Genomic DNA, 24,321 nt, shown 5'->3' on the forward strand with positions numbered 1-24,321 from the left:
ACGCAGAGTAAAACAATAAGTCAAATGATGGTAGTAACTGCCCATTACAGCTCATCACTTATTAACCATTTATTCACAGTACTTTAAGAAATATTTGTTTTGTTTGACTTAATTTCATTGCAAGTCATCTCATTTCTATAGAGCTGCTGCCTATGCTGTCTGACCAAATCAAAAAAAAATCAATTTCTTAAAATAAACTTTTGACTGCTGAATACCAACTATCAATCACTTAGATCATATATGTTCAGGCTCTCAAAGCAACTGCTTTCTATCCCTGTAGGTTGCACGTTCTCTCTTCTCTTTCTCCAAGTCTGCTCCGCACAGACCGAGTGCATTGGATTATGGTCATTGTAGTTAATTACCATGTTTTCTACACTAAACTAACGAAAATGGCGGTTAATCGCACAGCACCACCAAATCTACACTGGAGTTTCTTACCAAGAAGACAGTGAATGTTCCTGAGTGTCAGACTTACAGTTTTGACTTAAATCTGCTTGAAAATCTATGGCTTGGAAATGTTTGTTTAGCAATGATTTAACTACCAATTTGACAGAGCATGCATTGACTCTGTCATTTTTATGTATTTCATTTTCAATACATTTGCAAAAATGTCAAACATGTTTTCACTTTGTCATTATGGGGTACTGTGTTAAAATGGTTGCTTTAATATATTTTTTTAATCCATTCTGAATTCAGGCTGTAAGACAACATTTGGAATATGTCAAGGGGTGTGAATACATTTTGAAGTCACTAAGGTGCTTAAGCCTATGTTTAATGAACATACTGAAATATGTATGGCCAACGAGAAGCTACATATTAGCCCTAGTTCTGTTGCCAGAGACAATGTTAAAAGGAATACTGTTGCTTGAGATTGTTTGCTGTATGCACACTGGATTGGAGTTACATTGTATGTATGTGTTGTCTTGACAAGTTAGAATGTGCCTCTGAAGGAGTTCTCTGTTAGTTGTAATGCAGTCGAGGCTATGTTCGTGAGGAAGCCTCATGCATGTAGTCAGATAATCATCACCCCCACAGACCATGCAGCCATTTCCCTCTTACTTTCACAGCTGCTATCAGCATTCTGGGAGTCAAAGGTTACCTATCAAACCTCCCTGAACTGGAGGCTTGTGGTCTGAGGCCTCACAGAAACCAAGAGATTATCTCATAAAGCTGAATCCACCTAACATGTGAAACATTAAAAGTTGAACGTTTTTCTTAAGATCGGGTGTTGATGTCAATGGGAGATTTGCTTGACGGTTTGAGTAATCGAGTTATAGCCTAGGTTATTCTCAGGTTTTTCCTATATTCAGTGTAGCTTTTTCTATTCTTTGAAGCCCTGGTTTAATTTGGGGTTGCTTATATTTTACATTTATGCGTATTACTCAGGCTTTTACACAGATTTGTTAGTGTGAATAACTCAAATAAAATCTACACCTTACAGTGAAATACTTATTAACAGGCTCTAACCAATAGTGCAAAAAAGGTATTAGGTGAACAATAGGCATGTAAAGAAATAAAACAACAGTAAAAAGACAGGCTATATACAGTAGCAAGGCTATAAAGGTAGCGAGGCTACATACAGACACCGGTTAGTCAGGCTGATTGAGGTAATATGTACATGTAGATGTGGTTAAAGTGACTATGCATATATGATAAACAGAGTAGCAGCAGCGTAAAAAGAGGGGTTGGGGTTGGGGCGGGGGGCACACAATGCAAATAGTCCGGGTAGCCATTTGATTACCTGTTCAGGAGTCTTATGGCTTGGGGCTAAAAACTGTTGAGAAGCCTTTTTTTCCTAGACTTGGCACTCCAGTACCGCATGCCATGCGGTAGTAGAGAGAACAGTCTGTGGCTGGGGTCTTTGACAATTTTTAGGGCCTTCCTCTGACACCGCCTGGTGTAGAGGTCCTGGATGGCAGCCAGCTTAGCCCCAGTGATGTACTGGGCCGTACGCACTACCCTCTGTAGTGCCTTGCCGTCAGAGGCCGAGCAATTGCCATACCAAGCAGTGATGCAACCAGTCAGTATGCTCTCGATGTTGCAGCTGTAGAACCTTTTGAGGTTCTCAGGACCCATGCCAAATCTTTTTAATTTCCTGAGGGGGAATAGGCTTTGTCGTGCCCTCTTTACGACTGTCTTGGTGTGTTTGGACCATTCTAGTTTGTTGTTGATGTGGACACCAAGGAACTTGAAGCTCTTACCCTGCTCCACTACAGCCCTGTCGATGAGAATGGGAGCGTGCTCGGTCCTCCATATCCTTAGTCTTGGTTACGTTGAGGGATAGGTTGTTATTCTGGCACCCCCGGCCAGGTCTCTGACCTCCCTATAGGCTGTCTAGTCATTGTCGGTGATCAGACCTACCACTTTTGTGTCGTCTGCAAACTTAATGATGGTGTTGGAATCGTGCCTGGCCATGCAGTCGTGGGTGAACAGGGAGTACAGGAGGGGACTGAGCACGCACCCCTGGGGAGCTCGTGTTGAGGATCAGCGTGGCAGATGTGTTGCTACCTACCCTCACCACATTGGGGCGGCTCGTCAGGAAGTCCAGGATCCAGTTGTAGAGGTAGGTGTTTAGTCCCAGGATCCTTAGCTTGGTGATGAGATTTTGAGGGTACTATGTTGTTGAACGCTGAGCTGTAGTCAATGAATAGCATTCTCACATAAGTGTTCCTTTTGTCCAGGTGTGAAAGGGCAGTGTGGAGTGCAATAGAGATTGCATCATCTGTGGATCTGTTTGGGCGGTATGCAAATTGGAGTGGGTCTAGGGTTTCTGGGATAATGGTGTTGATGTGAGCCATGACCAACCTTTCAAAGCACTTCATGGCTACGGACGCGAGTGCCAAGGATCTGTATTCATTTAGGCAGGTTGCCTTTGTGTTCTTGGGCACAGGGACTATGGTGGTCTGCTTGAAACATGCTGGTATTACAGACTCAATCAGGGACATGTTGAAAATGTCAGTGAAGACACCTGCCAGTTGGTCAGCACATGCCCGGAGCACATGTCCTGGTAATCCGTCTGGTCCCGCAGCCTTGTGTATGTTGACCTGTTTAAAGGTCTAACTCACATCGGCTACGGAGAGCGTGATCATGCAGTCGTCTGGAACAGCTGATGCTCTCATGCATGCCTCAGTGTTGCTTGCCTCAAAGCGAGCATAGAAGTGATTTAGCTCGTCTGGTAGGCTCATGTCACTGGGCAGCTCACGGCTGCTTCCCTTTGTAGTCTGTATTAGTTTGCAAGCCCTGACACACAAGATGAGCGTCGGAGCCGGTGTAGTATGACTCAATCTTAGCCCTGTGTTGAGACTTTGCCTGTTTGATGGTTCGTCGCAGGACATAGCAGGATTTCTTGTAAGCTTCCAGGTTAGAGTCCCGCACCTTGAAATTGGCAGCTCTATCCTTTAGCTCAGTGCAAATGTTGCCTGTAATCCATGGCTTCTGGTTGGGGTATGTACGTACGGTCACTATGGGGACGACGTCCTCGATGCACTTATTGATAAAGCCAGTGACTGATGTGGTGTCCTCAATGCCATCGTAAGAATCCCAGGAACATGTTCCAGTCTGTGATAGCAAAACAGTCCTGTAGTTTAGCATCTGCTTCATCTGACCACTTTTTTATAGGCGGAGTCACTGGTGCTTCCTGCTTTAATTTTTGCTTGTAAGCAGGAATCAGGAGGATAGAGTTGTGGTCGGATTTACCAATTGAAGGTGAGGGAGAGCTTTGTACGCGTGTCTGTGTGTGGAGTACAGGTGATCAATTTCATGTCATTTTAATAGACAAAAAATGTGCTTTTCTTTCAATAACAGGACATTTCTAAGTGACCCCAAACTTTTGAATGATAGTGTACGTGTACGTTGGAGGCAGCTTATGGTAGGGAAATGAATATTCAATTCTCCGGTAACAGCTCCGATGGACATTCCTGCAGTCAGCATTTACATTTACATTTTGTCATTTAGCAGACGCTCTTATCCAGAGCGACTTACAGTAGTGAATGCATACATTTCATTTCATGCATTTTTAAAATATTTATTTATTTATTATTATAATTTTTTTGTACTGGCCCCCCGTGGGAATCGAACCCACAACCCTGGCGTTGCACACACCATACTGGCGTTGCAAACACCATGCTCTACCAACTGAGCCACAGGGAAGGCCAATTGCACACTCCCTCAACTTGAGACACCAGTGGCATTGTGTTGTGACAATTGTGTCATTTTATTGTCCTCAGCAACTGTGTAATGATCCAAATTTGAGGGAAATAAGCTTTTTGTGCGTATGGATAATTTCTGGGGCGTTTTATGTCAGCTCATGAAACATGTTGCGTTTATATTTTTGTTCAGTGTAAAAGCTAGTGTTTCCCTATCCTATTCTGATCAGTGGCTATCCATTTCCCTTTCCTTTGACTACAGTTTGGGTCAGAAGGGTAAGAGTTAGTACTTCCCACTCTCCGCAAAGGATGAGGTGGTTGCTATCAATAGTAAATCAAACTGGATCTAACAGGAAATGGACTTTGAGGTCTCAATCCAAAAGGACCGATTTATTGTTCCGTATAAAGCTGAAACAAAACACATGGCTCGGCTGACTCACTTTATCTGTGTTTGCCAGCGTAGTACTCATTTCGTTTTTATTATTGATCTAGAACTGTGTGGTGGGTAGCGAGGAAGTGGAGCATGCGTCCTGATGCTTTATTTCAAGAGTGCATGAGGATAGCCAGCTAGCCACTTCCCAGATGAAGGCAGATCCACATCCAAGCTCAAGCTAAACCTCCAAAGCCAAGACCTGGGTTTAATATTATTTGAAGTCTTTTTCAAATAGGTGTGATTGATTGAGTGGAATAGAAAAGTCTCCAAAAGTACAAATTCCGCCCACCTGGGCTGGCATTCCAGGCACTGGCAGGCTAAAGTGATCACTCAAACTATTTGAATGAGTTCCAATAGTATTTGAACCCAGGTTTGCCTCGGCTGTCAGCAGCCAACAGGGTTAATAACCTGCACCCCATCTGTGTCGTGCCATCAGGGTTATAAACTAGCCTTTTCCTACTGTTGGTTCAGCAACATGTCAGCTAGGAGGCAGGACCTGTCCCTCATAGGCTGAGAGAGAGCTGTGTGCTCTGTATTTACTTACAATGCATCCAGTGCCGTGCAGGCAGGGTGAGTGAACACATTTTTGAGCACGGGCCAGGAACATCGTGTTCCTGCTCTCTAGCTAGTTAGTGTGACATCTGCTGGCACTCCGCCTAGCAGGGTCAAGTTGAATCAAATAAGAGAGCACGCTGCTCGGCTGCTGCGTAGGCTGGGGTGGTGTGGGTGGCTAACAGGGAAAGGGGGCTGGTATGCTGGTCTTGTCTGCACATGACAGGGTGGAGGGTGTTTCGGATTTCTCTACATGGGAACTGATATCCTCAGGTGTGCTGTGTGTGTGCCCAATGAGACAGAGCGTTCTGTTATTGTTAGTGTAACGTCTTGTTCCTTTGTGCCCACTCTTAATCGTTCCACAAGTGTACCTTAATCCTCATTGATGACAGTTTTTAAGAAGGGTTTTTGATCATATTGTACATAACACTTGACAAGTGCTTATGCCACATATTAGCACCCAAGTGTTGGATCTAAGATGAAAACATACTTCTTTGAATGAAGGAAAATACTTCTGCCAAAGTATGACCTTTTGGAATTAACTTATTGCGCTGATATCATGTTATGTGTAAAGCTCATAATAATAGTCTAATCATCCCCAGGTAACAGACACTGACATCTCAGACTACCTGTCTGATGGAGAGGGAGAGAGCCATGACACCCTGAGCCAGAACAGACTGGAGGCTGGGGTTGTGGCTGAGTGTCCTCTGCAGACTGGGGAAGGGGAGGGCAGCAGAAGGTCAGTCAGTGACTGGGTCAGGTCCGCTCAGGCAGCGTTGCAGACGCCCCAGAAACAGACCGACAGGAACTCCAAGACCCCGGAGGACTCCAGCAAAAAGAAAAGGACATTTCAAAGGTTCGACTACTAAAGAAAACATATTTTTAAGAAGCATTTATGATCTCATAATAGGTTCGATCAGTGGTAGGCAACCCTGTTCCTGGAGTGTCCTGCAGGATTGTGTTCCAACTAGGCACCACACCCGACCAACTGAGCTAATTGGTCAGTAAATCAAAAACATTAAGTCTCTGCTGCGTTCCAGGACCAGGGTTGCTTACCCCTGGGTTAGCTCTTGGATAATGAGAAGCAATGCGAGGGAAATAATCATCATGATCATTGCGAGTCACATACACACACACACACACACACCGTCTGCGGATGTTTCCAGGGTGATGCTGCTGATCAAAGGGCCACCTGGGTGACGACATGTGGGTGCCAAATGTCACTGTCATAGTTAAGCCCCTCGGATAAGGCATAATCTTTCTCCACAGTGTACCATAACAAACTACGGCTTGTGATTCCTCTGTCTTTCTACAGTTGATCAAATAGAATTGTATTTGTCAAATGTGCCGAGTACAACTGGTGTAGACTTTACCGTGAAAGGCTTGCTTACGAGCCCTTTCCAACAATGCAGAGTTTAAAGATAAGAATAAAGTAGTAACACGGAGAATAAAATAAAATACACAAGAATGGAGCTATACACAGGGAGTACCAGTACCAGAGCAATGTGTATGAGGTTCGAGGTAGATAAGTACATGAAGGCAGGGTAAAGTGACTATGCGTCAGGATAAATAATAATAATAATAATAATAACAATAATAATAAGAGTAAAATAAAGAACAGAGCAGCAGAGGCAAAGTATGAGTATTAGCGTGTGTGTCTGGTGTCAATCTGCATGTGTGTGTTGTGTGTATGTAGTACGTGTGGGAGTGTCAATGTATCGTGTGTGTGGTTTGTACACTGAACAAAAATATAAACGCAACAATTTCTAAGATTTTACTGAGTTACAGTTCATATAAGGAAATCAGTCAATTGAAATAAATAAATTAGGGCCTAATCTATGGATTTCATATGACTGGGAATATAGAAATGGATCTGTTGGTCAGATACCTTTTTTAAAAAGGTAGAGGTGGGGATCAGAAAACCAGTCAGTATCTGGTGTGACCACCATTTGCCTCATGCAGCGCGGCACATCTCCTTCGCATAGAGTTGATCAGGCTGTAGATTGCGGCCTTGTGGAATGTTGTCCCACTCATCTTCAATGGCAGTGTGAAGTTGCTGGATATTGGCGGGAACTGGAACACTGTTGTACACGTCGATCCATAGCTTCCCAAACACGGAAGAACTGGGACGTTTTCAGCTTCCTGGAATTGTGTACAGATCCTTGAGACATGGGGCTGTGCATTATCATGCTACAACATGAGGTGATGGCGGCTGATGAAGTGCTCGACAATGTGCCTCAGGATCTCATCACAGTATCTCTGTGCATTCAAATTGCCATCGATAAAATGCAATTGTGTTCGTTGTATGTAGCTTATAACTGCCCATACCATAACCCCACCGCCACAATGGGGCACTCTGTTAACAACATTGACATCAGAAAAAAACACTTGCCCGTACGTCTGCAATATGCCTGGTACAGTTGAAACCGGGATTCATCCGTGAAGAGCTCACTTCTCCAGCGTACCAGTGGCCATCGAAGGTGAGCATTTGCCCACTGAAGTCGGTTACGACGCCGAACTGTGGTCAGGTCAAGACCCTGGTGAGGATGACGAGCACGCAGATGAGTTTCCCTGAGATGGTTTCTAACAGTTTGTGCAGAAATTATTCAGTTGTACACAGTGGTGTAAAGTACTTAAGTAAAAATACTTTAAAGTACTACTAAGTACTATGTTTTTGGGGAATCTGTACTTCACTATTTATGTTTTGGACAACTTTTACTTCACTACATTCCTAAAGAAAATGATGCACTTTTTACTCCATACATTTTCCCTCACACCCAAAAGTACTTGTTACATTTTGAATGCTTAGCAGGACAGGAAAATGGTCAAATTCTCACACTTATCAACATCCCTGGTCATCTCCACTGCCTCTGATCTGGCTGACTCACTATACACACATGCTTCGTTTGTAAGTTATGTCTGAGTGTGCCCCTGGCTTTAATATAAGGAACTTGAATTTCTACTTTTAATGTTGATCCATAAGTATGTTTAAAAACAAATAATTTTAGACTTTCACTCACGAGAATTTTGCTGTGTGAGAGAATTTTTAGTGTGTGTGTGTGTGTGTGTGCAGTGCATTCAGAAAGTATTCAGACCCCTTGTCTTTTTCCACATTTTGTTACGTTACAGCCTTATTCGAAAATTGATAGATTTTTTCCCCTCATCAATCGACACACAATATCCCATAATGACAAAGCAAAAACAGTTTAGAAATGTTTGCAAATGTATAAAAAAAAAAAAAAAAGATTTACAGTTTTCAGAACCTTTACTCAGTACTTTGTTGAAGCACCTTTGGCAGCGATTACAGCCTCGGGTCTTATTGGGTAGCTCTGGAGCAGGTTTTCATCTAGGATCTCTCTGTACTTTTCTCTGTTTATTTTCCCCTTGATCCTGACGAGTCTCCCAGTCCCTGCCGCTGAAAAACATCCTCAGCCTGATGCTGCCACCATGCTTCACCATATAGATGTTGCCAGGTTTCCTCCAGATGTGACTCTTGGCATTCAGGCCAGAGTTCAATCTTGGTTTCATCAGACCAGAGAATCTTGTTTCTCATGGTCTGAGAGTCTTTTAGGAGCCTTTTGGCAATCTCCAAGTGGGCTGTCATGTACCTTTTGCTGAGGAGGGGCTTCTATCTGGCCACTTCACCGTAAAGGCCTGATTGGTGGAGTGCTGCAGAGATGTGGTTGTCCTTCTGAAGGTTCTCCCATCTCCGCAGAGGAGCTCTGTCAGAATGACCATCGGTTATTGGTCACCTCCCTGACCAAGGCCCTTCTCCCCCGATTGCTCAGTTTGGCTGGGCGGCCAACTCGAGGAAGAATCTTGTTGATTTCAAACTTCTTCCATTTAAGAACAATGGAGGCCACTGTGTTCTTGGGGACCTTCAATGCTATAGAAATGTTTAGGTAACCTTCCCCAGATTTGTGCCTTGACACAATCCTGTCTCGTAGCTCTACGGACAATTCCTTCGACCTCATGGCTTAGTTTTTGCTCTGACATGCACTGTCAACTGTGGGAGCTTTAAATTGATAGGTGTGTGCCTTTCCAAATCATATCCAATCAATTGAATTTACGACGGGTGGACTCAAATCAAGTTGTAGAAACATCTCAAGGATGATGAATGAAACCGGGATCCACCTGAGCTCAATTTCAAGTCTTATAGCAAAGGGTATGAATACTTATGTAAATAAGGTGTTTCTGTTTTATTTTTTATTCCCAAAAATAATTTTACCTGTTTTAGAATAAGCCTGTAACTTAACAAAATGTGGAAAAAGTCAAGGGGTCTGAAAACTTCCCAAATGCACTGTATACTGAACAAAAATATGGATGCTACATGTAAAGTGTTAGCCTCATGTTTCATGAGCTGAAATAAAAGATCCCAGTAATGTTCCATAAGCACAAATGTTTTCTCTCATTGTGGATGACTTTTTTTACATACCTGTTTATTGATCATTTCTCCTTTGCCATGGTAATCCATCCATCTGCCAGGTGTGGCATATCAAGAAGCTGATTTAAACAGCATAGTCATTACACAGGTGCACCTTGTGCTGGGGACTCTAAAATGTGCAGTTTTGTCACAACACAATGCCACAGATGTCTCAAGGGAGCGTGCAATTGGCATGCTGACTGCAGAAATGTTGCCAGAGATTTGAATGCAAATAACTCTACCATAAGCCGCTCCAACATGATTTTAGAGAATTTGGCAGTACGTTCAACCGACCTTGAGAATTTGGCAGTACGTTCAACTGCAGACCACGTGTAACCACTCCAGCCCAGGACTTCCACATCCGGCTTCTTCACCTACGGGACTGTCTCATACCAGCCACCTGGACAGTTGATGATACTGAGTATTTCTGTCTGTAATAATGCCTTTTTGCGGGGGAAAAACGAATTCTGATTGTCTGCGCTCTTGCCCAGTCATGTGAAATCCATAGACTAGGGCCTAATTTTTCCCAATTGACTGATTTCCTTATATGAACTGTAAAATCGTTGAAATTGTTGCATGTTGCGTTTTTATGTTTTTGTTCAGCGAGTGTGCAAAATTTCAGTGGAAGATAGTCAGTACAGGTAGTTTGGGTAACATTTAATTGACTATTTAGCAGTCTGGCTAATTAGCAGTCTTATGGCTTGGGGGTAGAAGCTGTCTGAGGCTGTTGGTCTGAGATGTACCATTTGCCTGACGGTAGCAGTCTATGGCTTGGGTGCACTGCACAGTTGGATGCACAGCACAGAATAATGTTCACTTCTTATAAATCGATTTAAAGTAGCTTAGACTGTATCGAGCGCTATTTATACAGTATTCTTGAGGATATTGACGTTGTGTGTGTTTCCTGCAGTGGCGGCATGGCGGAGCGACTGAACCGACTCCAGTGCAGACAGAGATCAGCCATCAGCTTCTGGAGGCACCAGTCCATCTCTCACACTAATACTACAGCCACAGGTAATACAGACAACAAACAAACACACAAGTCCGTGTTTGACACCCCTGTAGTAGGGCTGGCAATTGCCAGGGACCTCACGATACGATAGATGTGATATTAGATGTGATATTACCACGATACTTTGGTGCTGGTACGATATGTATTACGATTCTCACGATCCTATATGTATTCCGATTCGACACTGCGAATTTTCTTGCGATTCGATGTTCCAAACATATTGCTCACCATATGTCTGCTGCAGAGGGACAAGAGAGAGCCATGAGAACTAGTTTTGATCGAAAAACAAAATTGTCTCTGTATTTAAAAAGAAGATGGAGAAGAAGCTATGAAGGAAAAATACTGGACTTTTGGTATATATACAACTAACTAGCGCAAAAATAGTAATGCGATGGTCAAAACGATACGATATATTGTCAAAAATAATATCCTGATTTGTTACTGTATTGATTTTTTTCTCTCATCACTACACTATAGGCACAGGTATTAGGCTACAGAGTTTTTTATTTGACTGAGAAACTACAACAGACATGCATAAGTAACCATGTGCTCTGTGAATATAGAAACCCAGAAGGGCTAATGAAAGGATCCCCAATCATCGTTACCACACATTCCTACGTACGCTAAGTGTTCCCCGTTAATGGTTCAACATTAACTTTGATTTGATGCGTTCTCTGAGACAGAAGTCAATCTCTCAGGCAGGTGTGATTTTTCTGCTCAGATCTGTGGTCACGTGAAGACTGGAGCTCGAGCGTGTGGAGGAAATGCTGGTTGCTCGTTGATAATTGTGACAGCAGTGAATTTGTTTGGTCGGGGCCAGTATGTAGGTGACAGGAAGCACTCTGCTTACTGACTTATGTTTTCTTTCCATGGTGCTACCAAAGCACGAGTCTACCCTCATTGTCATTGGCTCCTAGATAATTAGGTTAAACCACTATTTTAATGTGACAGTTGATCGTGGAAAAAAAACAACCAAAAAAACGTCTACCTTTTCCAACTCCCGTTCAGGCAGTAGGTCAGTTAGATGGCTTGATTGTCTTTCATCAGAGTGCGAGAAGAACTTGTAGAAGATAGAATGTTAAGGAGAAGACATTTGCTCTAACTTGGCCTCATTTTTAGAATCATGTGACATCTAGTGTGAGTATTTGGCCCTCGTCCTGGATCATAACAATGTTCTGTGTGCTATACTGCATACCTGTGTTGGCACTTTTGTTTGTTGACTTTCTCACCTTGATTTACGAGCACCTGCACTTAAACAATAACATCGGCAGTTATTACAACACAACTATATATATATATATATATATATGTTATTGTTTAAGTGCAGGTGCTCGTAAATCAAGGTGAGAAAGTCAACAAACAAAAGTGCCAACACAGGTATGCAGTATAGCACACAGAACATTGGTGTGTGTGTGTGTGTGTGTGTGTGTGTGTGTGTGTGTGTGTGTGTGTGTGTGTGTGTGTGTGTGTGTGTGTGTGTGTGTGTGTGTGTGTGTGTGTGTATATGTGTGTATATGTGTGTGTGTATATGTGTGTATATATATATATTATATATATTATATATATATATATATATTATATATATATAGTGTGCTCATTACGCAGTTTCTTTAGATGAAGCACAAACTGTGATTTAGTAGGGACTCGTAGTTTCCAACCGGCCAATATTCAACATAGTTTAGAGCAGAAAACATGTTAATTAACTACAATGATCATAATCCGTTGCCCGCCTACTTATCCGATCTGTGTTTTTGTTTTGCCTGATACATAAGAGACGAATGTGATTAATGACTGCTGAATACCAATTATCAAAGTATGCCTTATTTACTCAATCTTACTTAGAACTAGTAAGATTGATTTTGTCTGACAGCAGCTCTATAGAAATGAGATGATGACTTGGAATGAAATAAAGTCATCAAATAAATCAAAGCGATGAGCAGTCATTACTATCATGGGACTTTTATTAGTAGTTTTATTCTGTGTTACAGCAGTCAACCCACATAATGCAAAGAGCATTTCATGTTTTTTTTATTTTTATTAAAAAAAAAAAAATTATCATTTAAATGAAACTAAACCAACCTCAAAAAACAAGAATCGCTCAGCACCAGCTATAACAAACATGTTCATCCTCACGAGAATAAGCTGTGTGTTTGGCACAAGTGTGTGTGCGTCAGTCATAGATGTTATTTCTTCACACACTATTCGATTTTAGATTGATTAGTTTATTGCAGGTCAGAAAGAGGACTCCATTCAGTCTTTCCTGTATTCACCTGCCCACTAATAAAGGGTTCACTATCATTGTTATATACTGAACACAAATATAAACGCAACACGTAAAGTCATGTTTCATGAGCTGAAATAAAAGATCCCAGGAATGTTGCATACAAAAAGCTTATTTCTCACAGTCCTGTTTACAGTCCTGTTAGTAAGCATTTCTCCTTTGCCAAGATGATCCATCAATCTCACAGGTGTGGCATATCAAGAAACTGATTAAACAGCAGGATCATTACACAGGTGCACCTTGTGCTGGGGACAGTAAAATGCCACCGTTTTGTCAGAACACAATGCCACAGATGTCAAGTTTTTGTGGGAGTGTGCATTTGGCATGCTGACTGCAGGAATGTTCCAGAGCTGTTGCCAGATACTTCAATGTTCCTTTCTCTACCATAAGCCACCTCCAACTTCGCTTTAGAGAATTTGGCAGTATTTCCAACCGGCTTCACAACCGCAGACCACAGGTAACCACACTAGCCCAGGACCTCCACATCCGGCTTCTTCACCTGCAGGATCGTCTGAGACCAGCCCACCCGGACATCTGTTGAAACTGGGGGTTACCTCGACTAAGATTTTATGCACAAACTGTTAGAAACCATCTCAGGGAAGCTTACCTGCGTGCTCGTCGTCCTCACCAGGGTCTTAACCTGACTACAGTTTGGCGTTGTAACTGACTTCAGTGGGCAAATGCTCACCTTCAATGGCCGCTGGCATGCTGGAGAAGTGTGGGGGGAGTATTTCTGTCTGTAATAAAGCCCCTTTGTGGGTAAAAACGAATTCTGATTGGCTGGGACCTGGCTCCCCCTGGCTCCCAGGCCCACCCATGGCTGCACCCCTGCCCAGTAATGTAAAATCCATAGATTAGGGACTAATGAATTTATTTCAGTTGACTGATTTCCTTATATGAACTGTATATCGTTGAAATTGTTGCGTGTTGCGTTTATATTTTTGTTCAGTCTAGTATGTCTTGTGTGCCAAATGGAGGAACATGTCTCTGGATATGATACATGTTCTAACAATTCCTTCCACTTAGTGCTGACTTTGATTTACTCTCCTGTTGACAATCCCCTCAGGCAAACATCAGTGATAGTCACATACTCCAACGTAGAGCTGCTTTGTCTTGCATTGAAATGGAGTGCACTGATATGGTCTCGATTCACATCACAAACGGCATGATAGATGGTCAGTGTTACACACACACACATTACATTGAGCTAAGTCACACTCTGCTTATTTGTCTATGGCAGGTTTGTTTGAATTGGGACGTTGGGCATGTTTTGTTCTTTAGAGCCACTCTCAGCTTGCTGGATGCGGCAGGCACACAAGATTGACCCAATAGCATTTGCAAGAACGTCATTGAATGTATGAGCTTTCCAGTTTCTGCATTTCATAACAGTATAATAGTTATAGCCTACTTTATTAATTCACATAATCACTGTCATAAGAGATATTACATTATGAGTGACACTGAGTGAAACTGTTCTGAATACTTTTTTCAGATCCAGGAAGTGAATTTCTATTTAACTTCCTTAATTGAAAACTGAATTGACCCCAACCCTGTGAGGCGAGTGACCCACATAGACACTCGCATCACACACCATCTGTGTTGTTCTTGTCTCTCCTCCAGTCGATAAGCCTGGGGTGCTGGTGCTGGAGGTCCTGTCAGTCCAGGAGGAGAGCTGCATGCAGCTGGCCCTGTGTGAGCAACACCACCCCCCTGCTACAGGCCACCACAGGCCTCCATCCAACACCACCACCACTATGACAAGACCTGAACAGCACAATCCCTCTGCTACAGACCACACCTCTCTTCTCTCCACCACAAACAGAGCTCGGGTCCTGGTACTGTTCAGTAAGGAGACGACTGCTCAGCTCATGCCTGCGCCTCGAGACCTCATCCATATATACCCACCATGGTGAGAGAGCATTAGTCTGCGATAGTTAATAATGCAAAGTTATGGTGTCAAGTAATCAATTTAATATTGAAAGGGGAAATGCCCAAGTCATTATGTTATTTACACATCTTCCTCATGCAGCAAAACTATAGTCATTAAGTTTCCTGCACTTGTCTTTTCCTACTATCACTGACTTTGCTGGTAATTACTTTCAGGGAGAATGTACTTCGACTGTGATATGTGGTTGTCTGACATAGCTATCTTAGAGGGATAGTTACCCAAATTACAAAGTTATACTGATCATAATTGGCGTGAGGTCAAAATCAAAGTAACCATATGGCGTTTTAAAACACCTGATTTTTCTGAGCAATAAAAGGCGTTCCAGTGTATTTCATCTGTGCCTGTGCTAGCACTAGCCGAGCTAGCCTCCCTCTTTAGCGTAAGTGAAGAGTTCAGAACTACTGAATGTATGCGTCTTAGAAGTCGTTTTTACATACAAACTTTATATGTCCCAACTCCGAATCAAATATGCTTCCCAAATATATCACGGTTGCTGTGGTATAACGCTTATTTTGATTTTCTGCATTTATCAGAGTGCCATCGGGTAGCCTGATTTCAGATGTGTCCATGTAAACAGGGAAATCGTTCTTCTTGCAAAGCATGTAAACGTTTTAATAAAATTATTATATTAATCTGACTATCCGCAATATTCGCATTATTGTGTAAAAGTACTCACTGTAAGCAGTTTATTGACAAGGTATGACAGGATTTCATGCTTTGGTTTAGTTTCCCTGGCACTGTTTCCACATGCTACAGTTTTAGCATTTGTGGCACAAATCCCATTGAAGTCATGGGACCGATAATAGCATTTTTCACACACCATGTCCAAATCATCCAAAGTATCTAAAATTGATTGTGAAGCTCAACAAAGTCACTTAAACAGTGCATTTGGAAAGTATTCAGACCCCTTCTCTTTTTCCACGTTGCGTTACAGCCTTGTTCTGAAATGGATTAAATAAAACATTTCCCTCATCCATCTACACACAGTACCCCATAATGACAAAGCGAAAACAGGTTTTTAGAAATGTTTGCAAATGTACCTTGAGAGGATCTGCGGAGAAGAATGGGAGAAACTCCCCAAATACAGGTGTGCCAAGCTTGTAACATCCCCAAGAAGACTCAATGCTGTAATCGCTCCTAACAAAGTACTGAGTAAAGGGTCTGAATACTTATGTAAATGATATATTTCAGTTTTTATACAAAAATAAAAGAATTCTCCCCAATTCCATGGTATCCAATTGGTAGTTACAGTCTTGTCCCATCGCTGCAACTTCCGTACGGACACGGGAGAGGCGAAGGTCGAGAGCCGTGCGTCCTCCGAAACACAACCCAGCCAAGCCGCACTGCTTCTTGACACAACGCCCGCTTCACCTGGAAGCCAGCCGCACCAATGTGTCGGAGGAAACACCGTACACCTGGCGACCGTGTCAGCGTGCATTGCGCCTGGCCCACCACAGGAGTCACTAGTATGCGATGGGACAGGAACATCCATGCCGGCCAAACCCTCCCCTAACCCGGACGACGCTGGGCAAATTGTGCGCCGCCCCATGGGTCTCCATGTTGCGGCCGACTGCATCAGAGCCTGGACTCAAACCAGAATATCTAGTGGCACAGCTAGCACTGCGATGCAGTGCCTTAGACCACTGTGTTTTTAATGTTTAAAAATGTCTACCATTTTTGCTTTGTTATTATGGGGTATTGTGTGTAGATTGATGATGAAAAAAAAACACATTTTAGAAAAAGGCTGTAATGTAACAAAATGTGGAAATAGTCAAGGGGTCTGAATACTTTCTGAATGCACTGTAGATTATTTGAATATGTGTGAAAAGTGCTAGTAACAGTCACATGACTTGAATGCTAAAACATTTGCATGTGAAAACAGTGCCAGGGAAACTAAACCAAACATTGCTGTCATACCTTGTACATTGACTGCTTACAGGATAAGGAAACCAATGTCATTTTGTAATGTTAATTTGGGTGAACTATCCTTTTAAGATGAATACACTAATTCACTCTGGATAAGAGCGTTTGCTAAATGACTAAAATGTTAAATGTAAATCTCAATTATATTTTCTTAAATAGGCCTACCTGTACTTTCTGTTTCAAAATGTGTTATCATGCGTTACGGGAACTTATGCAATGCTGTAGTGTGTATACACAGTTAGAGTAGTTGGGGTGTGTGAAGTTGTTTGGGAGCAGGAGCAAGGCAGAGGATGGTTCCAGCTGTTGGGGGTTTAGTTTGGGAGTCCAGCATGCAGCTCTGGAATATCCAGGCTCTGAGCTGGCCTGGCGGAAGTCCAAGGGCCTACTCGGTGCTCTGACGTCAAAAGCTGCTCCAGGGAATGCTGCTTCGGATTCCTCTTCCTGGCAGTGGAGTAGTTAGGTCATTTCCAGCAAGCCGGCCCGGGAAAAAACACTGGGCTTTTTTTCTGGAGCATTTGGGAACAGAGTGGAAGAAGTCAAGAGGACAGGATTGAAAACACATGCGGCTCTTATTGCGCACACACACAGTGTAGTGTATCAGTGGTTTAGCAATATCATAGCAGTTCTCTTTTCTCTGTGTTGTTTTTCACCAGCAGTGGAGAAGAGTAGTCTCCCACTGACTTATTGAAAGCAAAATAATTTATACTGAAAAAAAATATAAATGCAACATGTAAAGTGTTGGTCCCGTATTTTTTTTTTCTGAAATAAAAATTCTCAGAAATGTTCCATATGCACAAAAAGCGTATTTCTCTCAAATTTTGGCCACAAATGTATTTACATCCCTGTTAGTGAGCATTTCTCATTTGCCAAGATAATCCATCCACCTGACAGGTGTGGCATATCAAGACGCTGATTAAACAGCATGATCATTACATAGGGGCACCTTGTGCTGTGGACAATAAAAGGCCACTCTAAAATGTGCAATGCCACAGATGTCTCAAGTTTTGAGGGAGTGTGCAATTGGCATGCTGATTGCAGTAATGTCCACCAGAGCTATTGCCAGAGAATTGAATGTTCATTTCTCTACAATAAGCAGCCTCCATTGTCGTAGAGAATTTGGCAGTATCTCTAACCGACCTCACAACCGCAGACCATGTGTAACCACACAAGCCCAGGACCTCCACATCCGTCTTCTTCACCTGCAGGATCGTCTGAGACCAGTCACCCGGAACAGCTGATGAAACTAAGGAGTATTTCTGTCTGTAATAAAGCACTTTTGTGGGGAAAACTCATTCTAATTGGCTGGGCCTGGCTCCCAAGTGGGTGGACCTATGGCTGCGCACCTGCCCAGTCACGTGAAACCTTATATACAGTTCATATATTTCCTTATATGAACTGTAACTCATTTAAATTGTTGAATGTTGCATTTATATATATTCTTTTTCAGTGTAGAGCCCACAGAATCTGCTCTTTATACCCAATTTCATATTTTGGTAATGAGATATAGACCAACTATTAATCTAGCTTATTTGCCTATTGCTGAACTTCGTAGCCATTCATTCTCATACATTTCAAATCAAAGTTTATTTGTCACGTGCGCCGAATACAACAGGTGTAGACCTTACAGTGAAATGCTTACTTACAGGCTCTAACCAACAGTGCAAAAAAGGTATTAGGTGAACAATAGGTGAGTAAAGAAATAAAAACAACAGTAAAAAAGACAGTGAAAATAACAGTAGCGAGGCTATAACAGTAGCCAAAAAGAACAGCCAAAAGGGGAAAACCCCAGGAATTCATAAAATTAGCTATGCTGGTAAAATTTATATTTTGTCTATCAGCTTCCTGTGTGACACGTGAATTGTTCCTTCCCCCATAATCCTTCACTGAGTAGGCTGGCCCCACCCTCCTTCCGCCGCCCACTCCTTGTGAGTGGGCAGAGAGCACAGACAGCCAGCAGCAGAGCGCAAATACCTGCAGACATTATTCACCTCACTGACTCGGTCTCTGACGACAGCAGCCGCTCCTTAACCTAACTACCTGTCTGATGACACGTAGTGAACGTGTACTAGTTCCCAACAGTCACCTGCACTGTGCAGGGTCACACTTCCTGTTGCTCCTTTAGGATAGCCCTGACACTGATAGATTAAATGTAGAAAACAGGTTTTTCAAAACCTTGATACTGACACTAATTGAGTGTGCTGAAGCACCCTATTTATATTAAGAGGCTTTATTAACATTGAGAAGTCTTAGGCTAAATGATAACTAACACATTGCACGTGTGGAACTAGAGTGTGTGCACTTGTTCACTTCTGGACAACATTTAAAACAAGCTATTATTTATAATTTCCTGATGATTGACACTACCAGAAATGTACACCTACTGAATATTAGGTAACATCTTTTTTAAAGTTGACTCAAATTACCTCAAATATCAAATTTGTTATAGAAAGCAACTGTAGTCTACATTGTATGAAGTGTGATTTTATTACCCTGGCTCCTCCATCATATCACCAGTCAGAGGCAGGCTGGGACATGTAAGCTGAAGCCACAGAGACTGCGGTTGACCCTGAGTCAACTATAAGCCATATTATTACCTATGTCACATCAAAAATAATTATTGAGTCAGACCTTTGTATCATCCACATAATAAACACTTAGAGAAATAATGCGATCTGAATTGGATGGATTGTTTTCAAAGGATGGACATTGTCTGGTAAATTATTGTTCAGATGGGCGTGAAGTGAATATTCTTAACAAGCTGAAATGCTTGACTGTTGATATAACCTATTTTTTTTCAAGAATTTTTCTCTAACTACTTGATTAATGTGAGTGTGATCTTGATATAAAAGGGAAACAAAAAATAGACATTGATCAGCCTCTTTACATGCAAAGGATCATCAAATGACATGCAATGCACACATTTCCTTTCTAGTTTTATTAAGCCCCAACTGAAATGTACGTAGGCTGCTATTCTGAATTTGAATTGAGGGTGTTTATGAAAAATAACAGGAAGAAAGAAAGTGTTAACCACATAAAAAACAGAGCTCCACTTTCTCTGAGGGATTTGGAGCGTACTGTGAAGCATGTTTGGTCAGGCTTGCTGCTTTTCCACAGTATCCTGAACAGCCTGTCTGAATTCACTGTTGTGGAAAAGAAAAATGCAGCTTTCTTTACAGCGAAAGATTCCAAACTTATCAGTTCAATTGTATTTTTCCATGGAGCATGGGGGCAGGCTAACCCACCTGAATCTGCTACGTGCCTGGGGGTAGGGTGTTTAGAGAGTGAGGAGACCGATGGAGGTGGAGGCGGATGCCTGCTTATCAATCGATCTACATTTGACATTCATCATACGTCTTCTTCAGCCTTCCTGCCGCTGCAGTCTTATGCAAGAACAGAGCCCCCCTAAATCTATACGTTTAGTTTACTCAATCTTTCCACTCCTTTTAACCTGAATGTTGTGTGTGTGACAGATGACCGAGTCAAATACCATCTATAGTTTTCTGTCAATTTACTAAACGAGATTTGGTACAACACAACTTCTACTCTATATTTCAAAATTAACCCTTTTTTTCCCTCTACAGGCAAAGTCTCATGATTGAGGGCCAACATAATACCATTATTCTCAACACACACTTCAGCCAGAAGGTCTACTCTGACACCAAACAAACCAGCATGTCCCTCCCCAGAGCCCTGGTCCCAGTAGAGAGATGCAGCCCATACTCTCTAACCAGGTCATTTGGCCAGCTTGAGATCAAAAAGACTTCACCAGAGGGAAATGGCACAGTCAAACAGGTGGGTTGGGTTTCACTATATTTACTGGCAGACATTCCACCTAGAATGGACAATAAAGTTATGTTCTATTGATGTTAACCCAGGTTTGATTTGCCGTATTATTTTGGTGGTCTGCACAGTCACAATCCGTACCAGTGGGGTAAAGTACAGTGTGGGTTAACCTGCTATGTTGTCAGTGTCTCAAATCTTAATTGAGTAACACAAATATTCCCCCATGTTTGTCCAGGTACAATATGATGTCCAGGTCCAATAAGTGTGTTTTTTCCCCTCTATTCAAATCTCTGCCCTCCAGTCTTTATGCAGCCAGGGAGGCCCAGGTGCAGCCAGCAGCGGAGGGTGTCACTCCCTCCTAGAGGCCATCGAGGGCCTGGGCCAGGCTGGGTCAGTGGGGCAGGATGTGGAGGTGGTGGTCCAGAGGGTCTACTGTACCCCCATCAGGGAGCGCTCCACTGGGGCTTTACTCAAGTCCAGAGCTGCTGGCAGATCCCCTAGAGTGCCGCCTCCTCTCCAGAAGGGCAAGAGCAGGTAGAGTTCAGCAACATGTCTTATCTTTTGTCTGATATCTTGTTTCATCTACCATGAAGTCCCCATGAGGTTGAATATGATGGCCAGTTGTGAGTGTTTACATGGTAAACTAACTGCAAAGCCGGGTGTACACTGCAAGATTTTGGCCCCGATTTAGCTGTCCCAGACAAGTTTATGAGATCCGAGACAAAATTCCTCTACTCGGGTCGTGCGGTCTTATCTACTCTCATTTAATGTGAGCAGGTCAGAGAGACAATCTGAGAGCTACTGATCCCGTCTATGAATTATCCCAGACGTCCCGTAGTTTGAGATGTGCAACAAGTTTTGAGAACGGTGATCAGCAATAGCCAATGAGAGCTCGCCAGAGAAGAAGCCAGTGAGGTGATAACGTTGTATCTCATCACCCAGAATGTGTAGATACTTGAGCAGGGGCGATGACTACTACTAGTATGTGTTTGTAGCCTACTTGCCTTTAACCAAAGCCAAAGTGTCTCGTTGCTTGTGAACTTCAGAGCTGTAATGTTATTTAATTAAAAATGTATTGGCAAAATATTTCTGACTGGAAACATTTGACGCTGCTTTGAGTCAAGCTTGTTTTAGCTATGTTAACAATCTAATCACATTGTTTTCACGAGACAACGGGGTATGTAGAAATCTCACAAAGGGAAGAATATTGTAACGTGTGACCCCCTGTCTGTGCCACGTTTTTTAGTGTGCGCACCACCAGGTTCTCAAGACAAAAAACTACAGGAAAGACACTTGAGAGGCTCAGCGATGTTAGGGTTTAGTTTACTGCTCTACGGCAAGATATGAGTTGCCACAATGTTTGTTCTTCAAATTATGTATTTTATTAAAACAGAAACATTGAGTAAATAACCCACATTGTTTTGAGAAATAAATTAAAGGTTTCTTTTTCAGGTTTTCGATCTCAATCACTTTTTTATAGAAAAACAACAAAATTGGATGTTCTGAATTCACAACAATGCTTAAACCACATCAGAAGACCACTTTTAAGGTCTGAGAAAAATTTGAGAAATTTGGATTTTTGGGTGTAGTTGGCCTTTTAATTCAAGTGCACACCTAGCAAGAGGCTGTTGGGGCTGATTTTGTAGCACACGCAATGGTAGAGTTTACAAAACAAATACCTACTGGATTGAAAATAATTATCATTTTGCCAGGTAAGCATAGTTTACTTTGTAGTTAACATTTAGTTGAAAAGGTTTTTCGGAAAGAAAGCCTTTCCATCTACAAGAAGACTGTTTTCATTAGCATCATCGCTAACAGCTACACAAATTGGTAGATGTGCACAACGCACACACACAGATGGGCATTCTTATCCTGTTTAGGATAGGGGGCAGTATTTTCACGGCCGGATAAAAAACATACTCGATTTAATCTGGTTATTACTCCTGCCCAGAAACTAGAATATGCATACAATTATTTGATTTGGATAGAAAACACCCTAAAGTTTCTAAAACTGTTTGAATGGTGTCTGTGAGTTTAACATAACTCATATGGCAGGCCAAAACCTGAGAAGATTCTATATGGGAAGTGCCCTGTCTGACCATTTCTTGTCCTTCTATAGCCTCTTTATCGAAAATAGTGGATCTCTGCTGTAACGTGACATTTTCTAAGGCTCCCATAGGCTCTCAGAAGGCGCCAGAACGGGGAATGAGATCTCTGCAGTCCCTGGGCGAAAAACAGTAGGGGTTTTGGAAAGTGGTCGTCCTGAGAACAATGACACTGGTGCGCGCGTGCATGTGAAGACTCCATTTTCTATTTTCAGTGTTTGAACGAAAACAAGGTCTCCCGGTCGGAATATTATGGCTATTTTACGAGAAAAATCGCATAAAAATTGATTTTAAACAGCGTTTGACATGCTTCGAAGTACGGTAATGGAATATTTTGAAATGTTTTGTCACGATAAGCGCCGGCGCGTCACCCTTCGGATAGTGTCTTGAATGCAAGAACAAAACGCAGCTATTTGGATATAACTATGGATTATTTGGAACCAAAACAACATTGGGTGTTGAAGTAGAAGTCCTGAGAGTGCATTCTGACGAAGAACAGCAAAGGTAATCCAATTTTTCTTATAGTAAATCTGAGTTTGGTGAGTGCCAAACTTGGTGGGTGTCAAAATAGCTAGCCATGATGGCCGGGCTATCTACTCAGAATATTGCAAAATGTGCTTTCACCGAAAAGCTATTTTAAAATCGGACACCGCGATTGCATAAAGGAGTTCTGTATCTATAATTCTTAAAATAATTGTTTTGTTTTTTGTGAACGTTTATCGTGAGTAATTTAGTAAATTCACCGGAAGTTTTCGGGTGGGTATGCTAGTTCTTTTTGTCACATGCTAATGTAAAAAGCTGGTTTTTGATATAAATATGAACTTGATTGAACAAAACATGCATGTATTGTATAACATAATGTCCTAGGAGTGTCAGGTTAGTGCTGCATTTAGCTGTGGTTTTGGTTTTTGCTAGCTTGAAAAATGGGTGTGTGATTATTTCTGGCTAGGTACTCTCGTGATATAATCTAATGTTTTGCTTTCGTTGTAAAGCCTTTTTGAAATCGGACAATGTGGTTAGATAAAGGACAGTCTTGTCTTTTAAAATGGTGTAAAATAGTCATATGTTTGAAAAATTGAAGTTTGGGGATTTTTGAGGTGTTTGTAATTCGCGCCACGCTCTATCATTGGATATTGGCGAGGCGTTCCGCTAGCGGAACATCTAGATGTAAGAGGTTATTCCTTTTTCAGAAAGTTGCAGGAAATATGAATCAGTGATGCATTCTGTTAATGTCTTATGATAAACTTAGGCTTATTTATTACATTTTCAATGCGTATAGTAGATTCCCTACTAAGGTCAATATATTTTTTAATATTCTTGAGTTCTGTTTTTATGCCTGGATTCTGTGAGGGCACAAATTTTCAAAAATTTGGACCAGAATAAGGCTCTCCGTATACCTATTGTTCCTGCAGTGATGATTTTTTGTTTTTTTATTTATTTAATCTTTATTTTACTAGGAAAGTCAGTTAATAACAACAAATTCTTATTTACAATGACAGCCTACGTCGGCCAAACCCAGACAACGCTGGACCAATTGTGCGTTGCCCTATGGGACTCCCAATCACGGCCGGTTGTGATAGAAGGCTGGAATTAAACCAGGGTGTCTGTAGTGACACCTCAAGCACTGAGATGCAGTGCCTTAGACCCTCTTCATCAAATGTTTTCAGAATTGATCTGCAGATAATCACCAAAAGGCTTTGGCCTACCAGTAACCTA

General features: G+C 42.0%; 1 protein-coding gene across 1 annotated transcript in view; it reads left to right on the top strand.

The window, feature by feature from the left end:
- Nucleotides 1-24,321, top strand: part of spidr (scaffold protein involved in DNA repair) — an 81,832-nt gene that overhangs the window by 19,822 nt on the left and 37,689 nt on the right. Inside the window, exons 6-10 of the mRNA XM_014191130.2 lie at nucleotides 5,733-5,986; nucleotides 10,464-10,567; nucleotides 14,467-14,755; nucleotides 20,299-20,509; nucleotides 20,802-21,034. Of these exons, the coding sequence (XP_014046605.2) occupies nucleotides 5,733-5,986; nucleotides 10,464-10,567; nucleotides 14,467-14,755; nucleotides 20,299-20,509; nucleotides 20,802-21,034 (1,091 nt within the window). The remainder of the gene's footprint in view (nucleotides 1-5,732; nucleotides 5,987-10,463; nucleotides 10,568-14,466; nucleotides 14,756-20,298; nucleotides 20,510-20,801; nucleotides 21,035-24,321) is intronic.

This window comes from Salmo salar, chromosome ssa03 (genome assembly GCF_905237065.1).
Source record: "Salmo salar chromosome ssa03, Ssal_v3.1, whole genome shotgun sequence".
NCBI classification, from domain to species: Eukaryota; Metazoa; Chordata; class Actinopteri; order Salmoniformes; family Salmonidae; genus Salmo; species Salmo salar.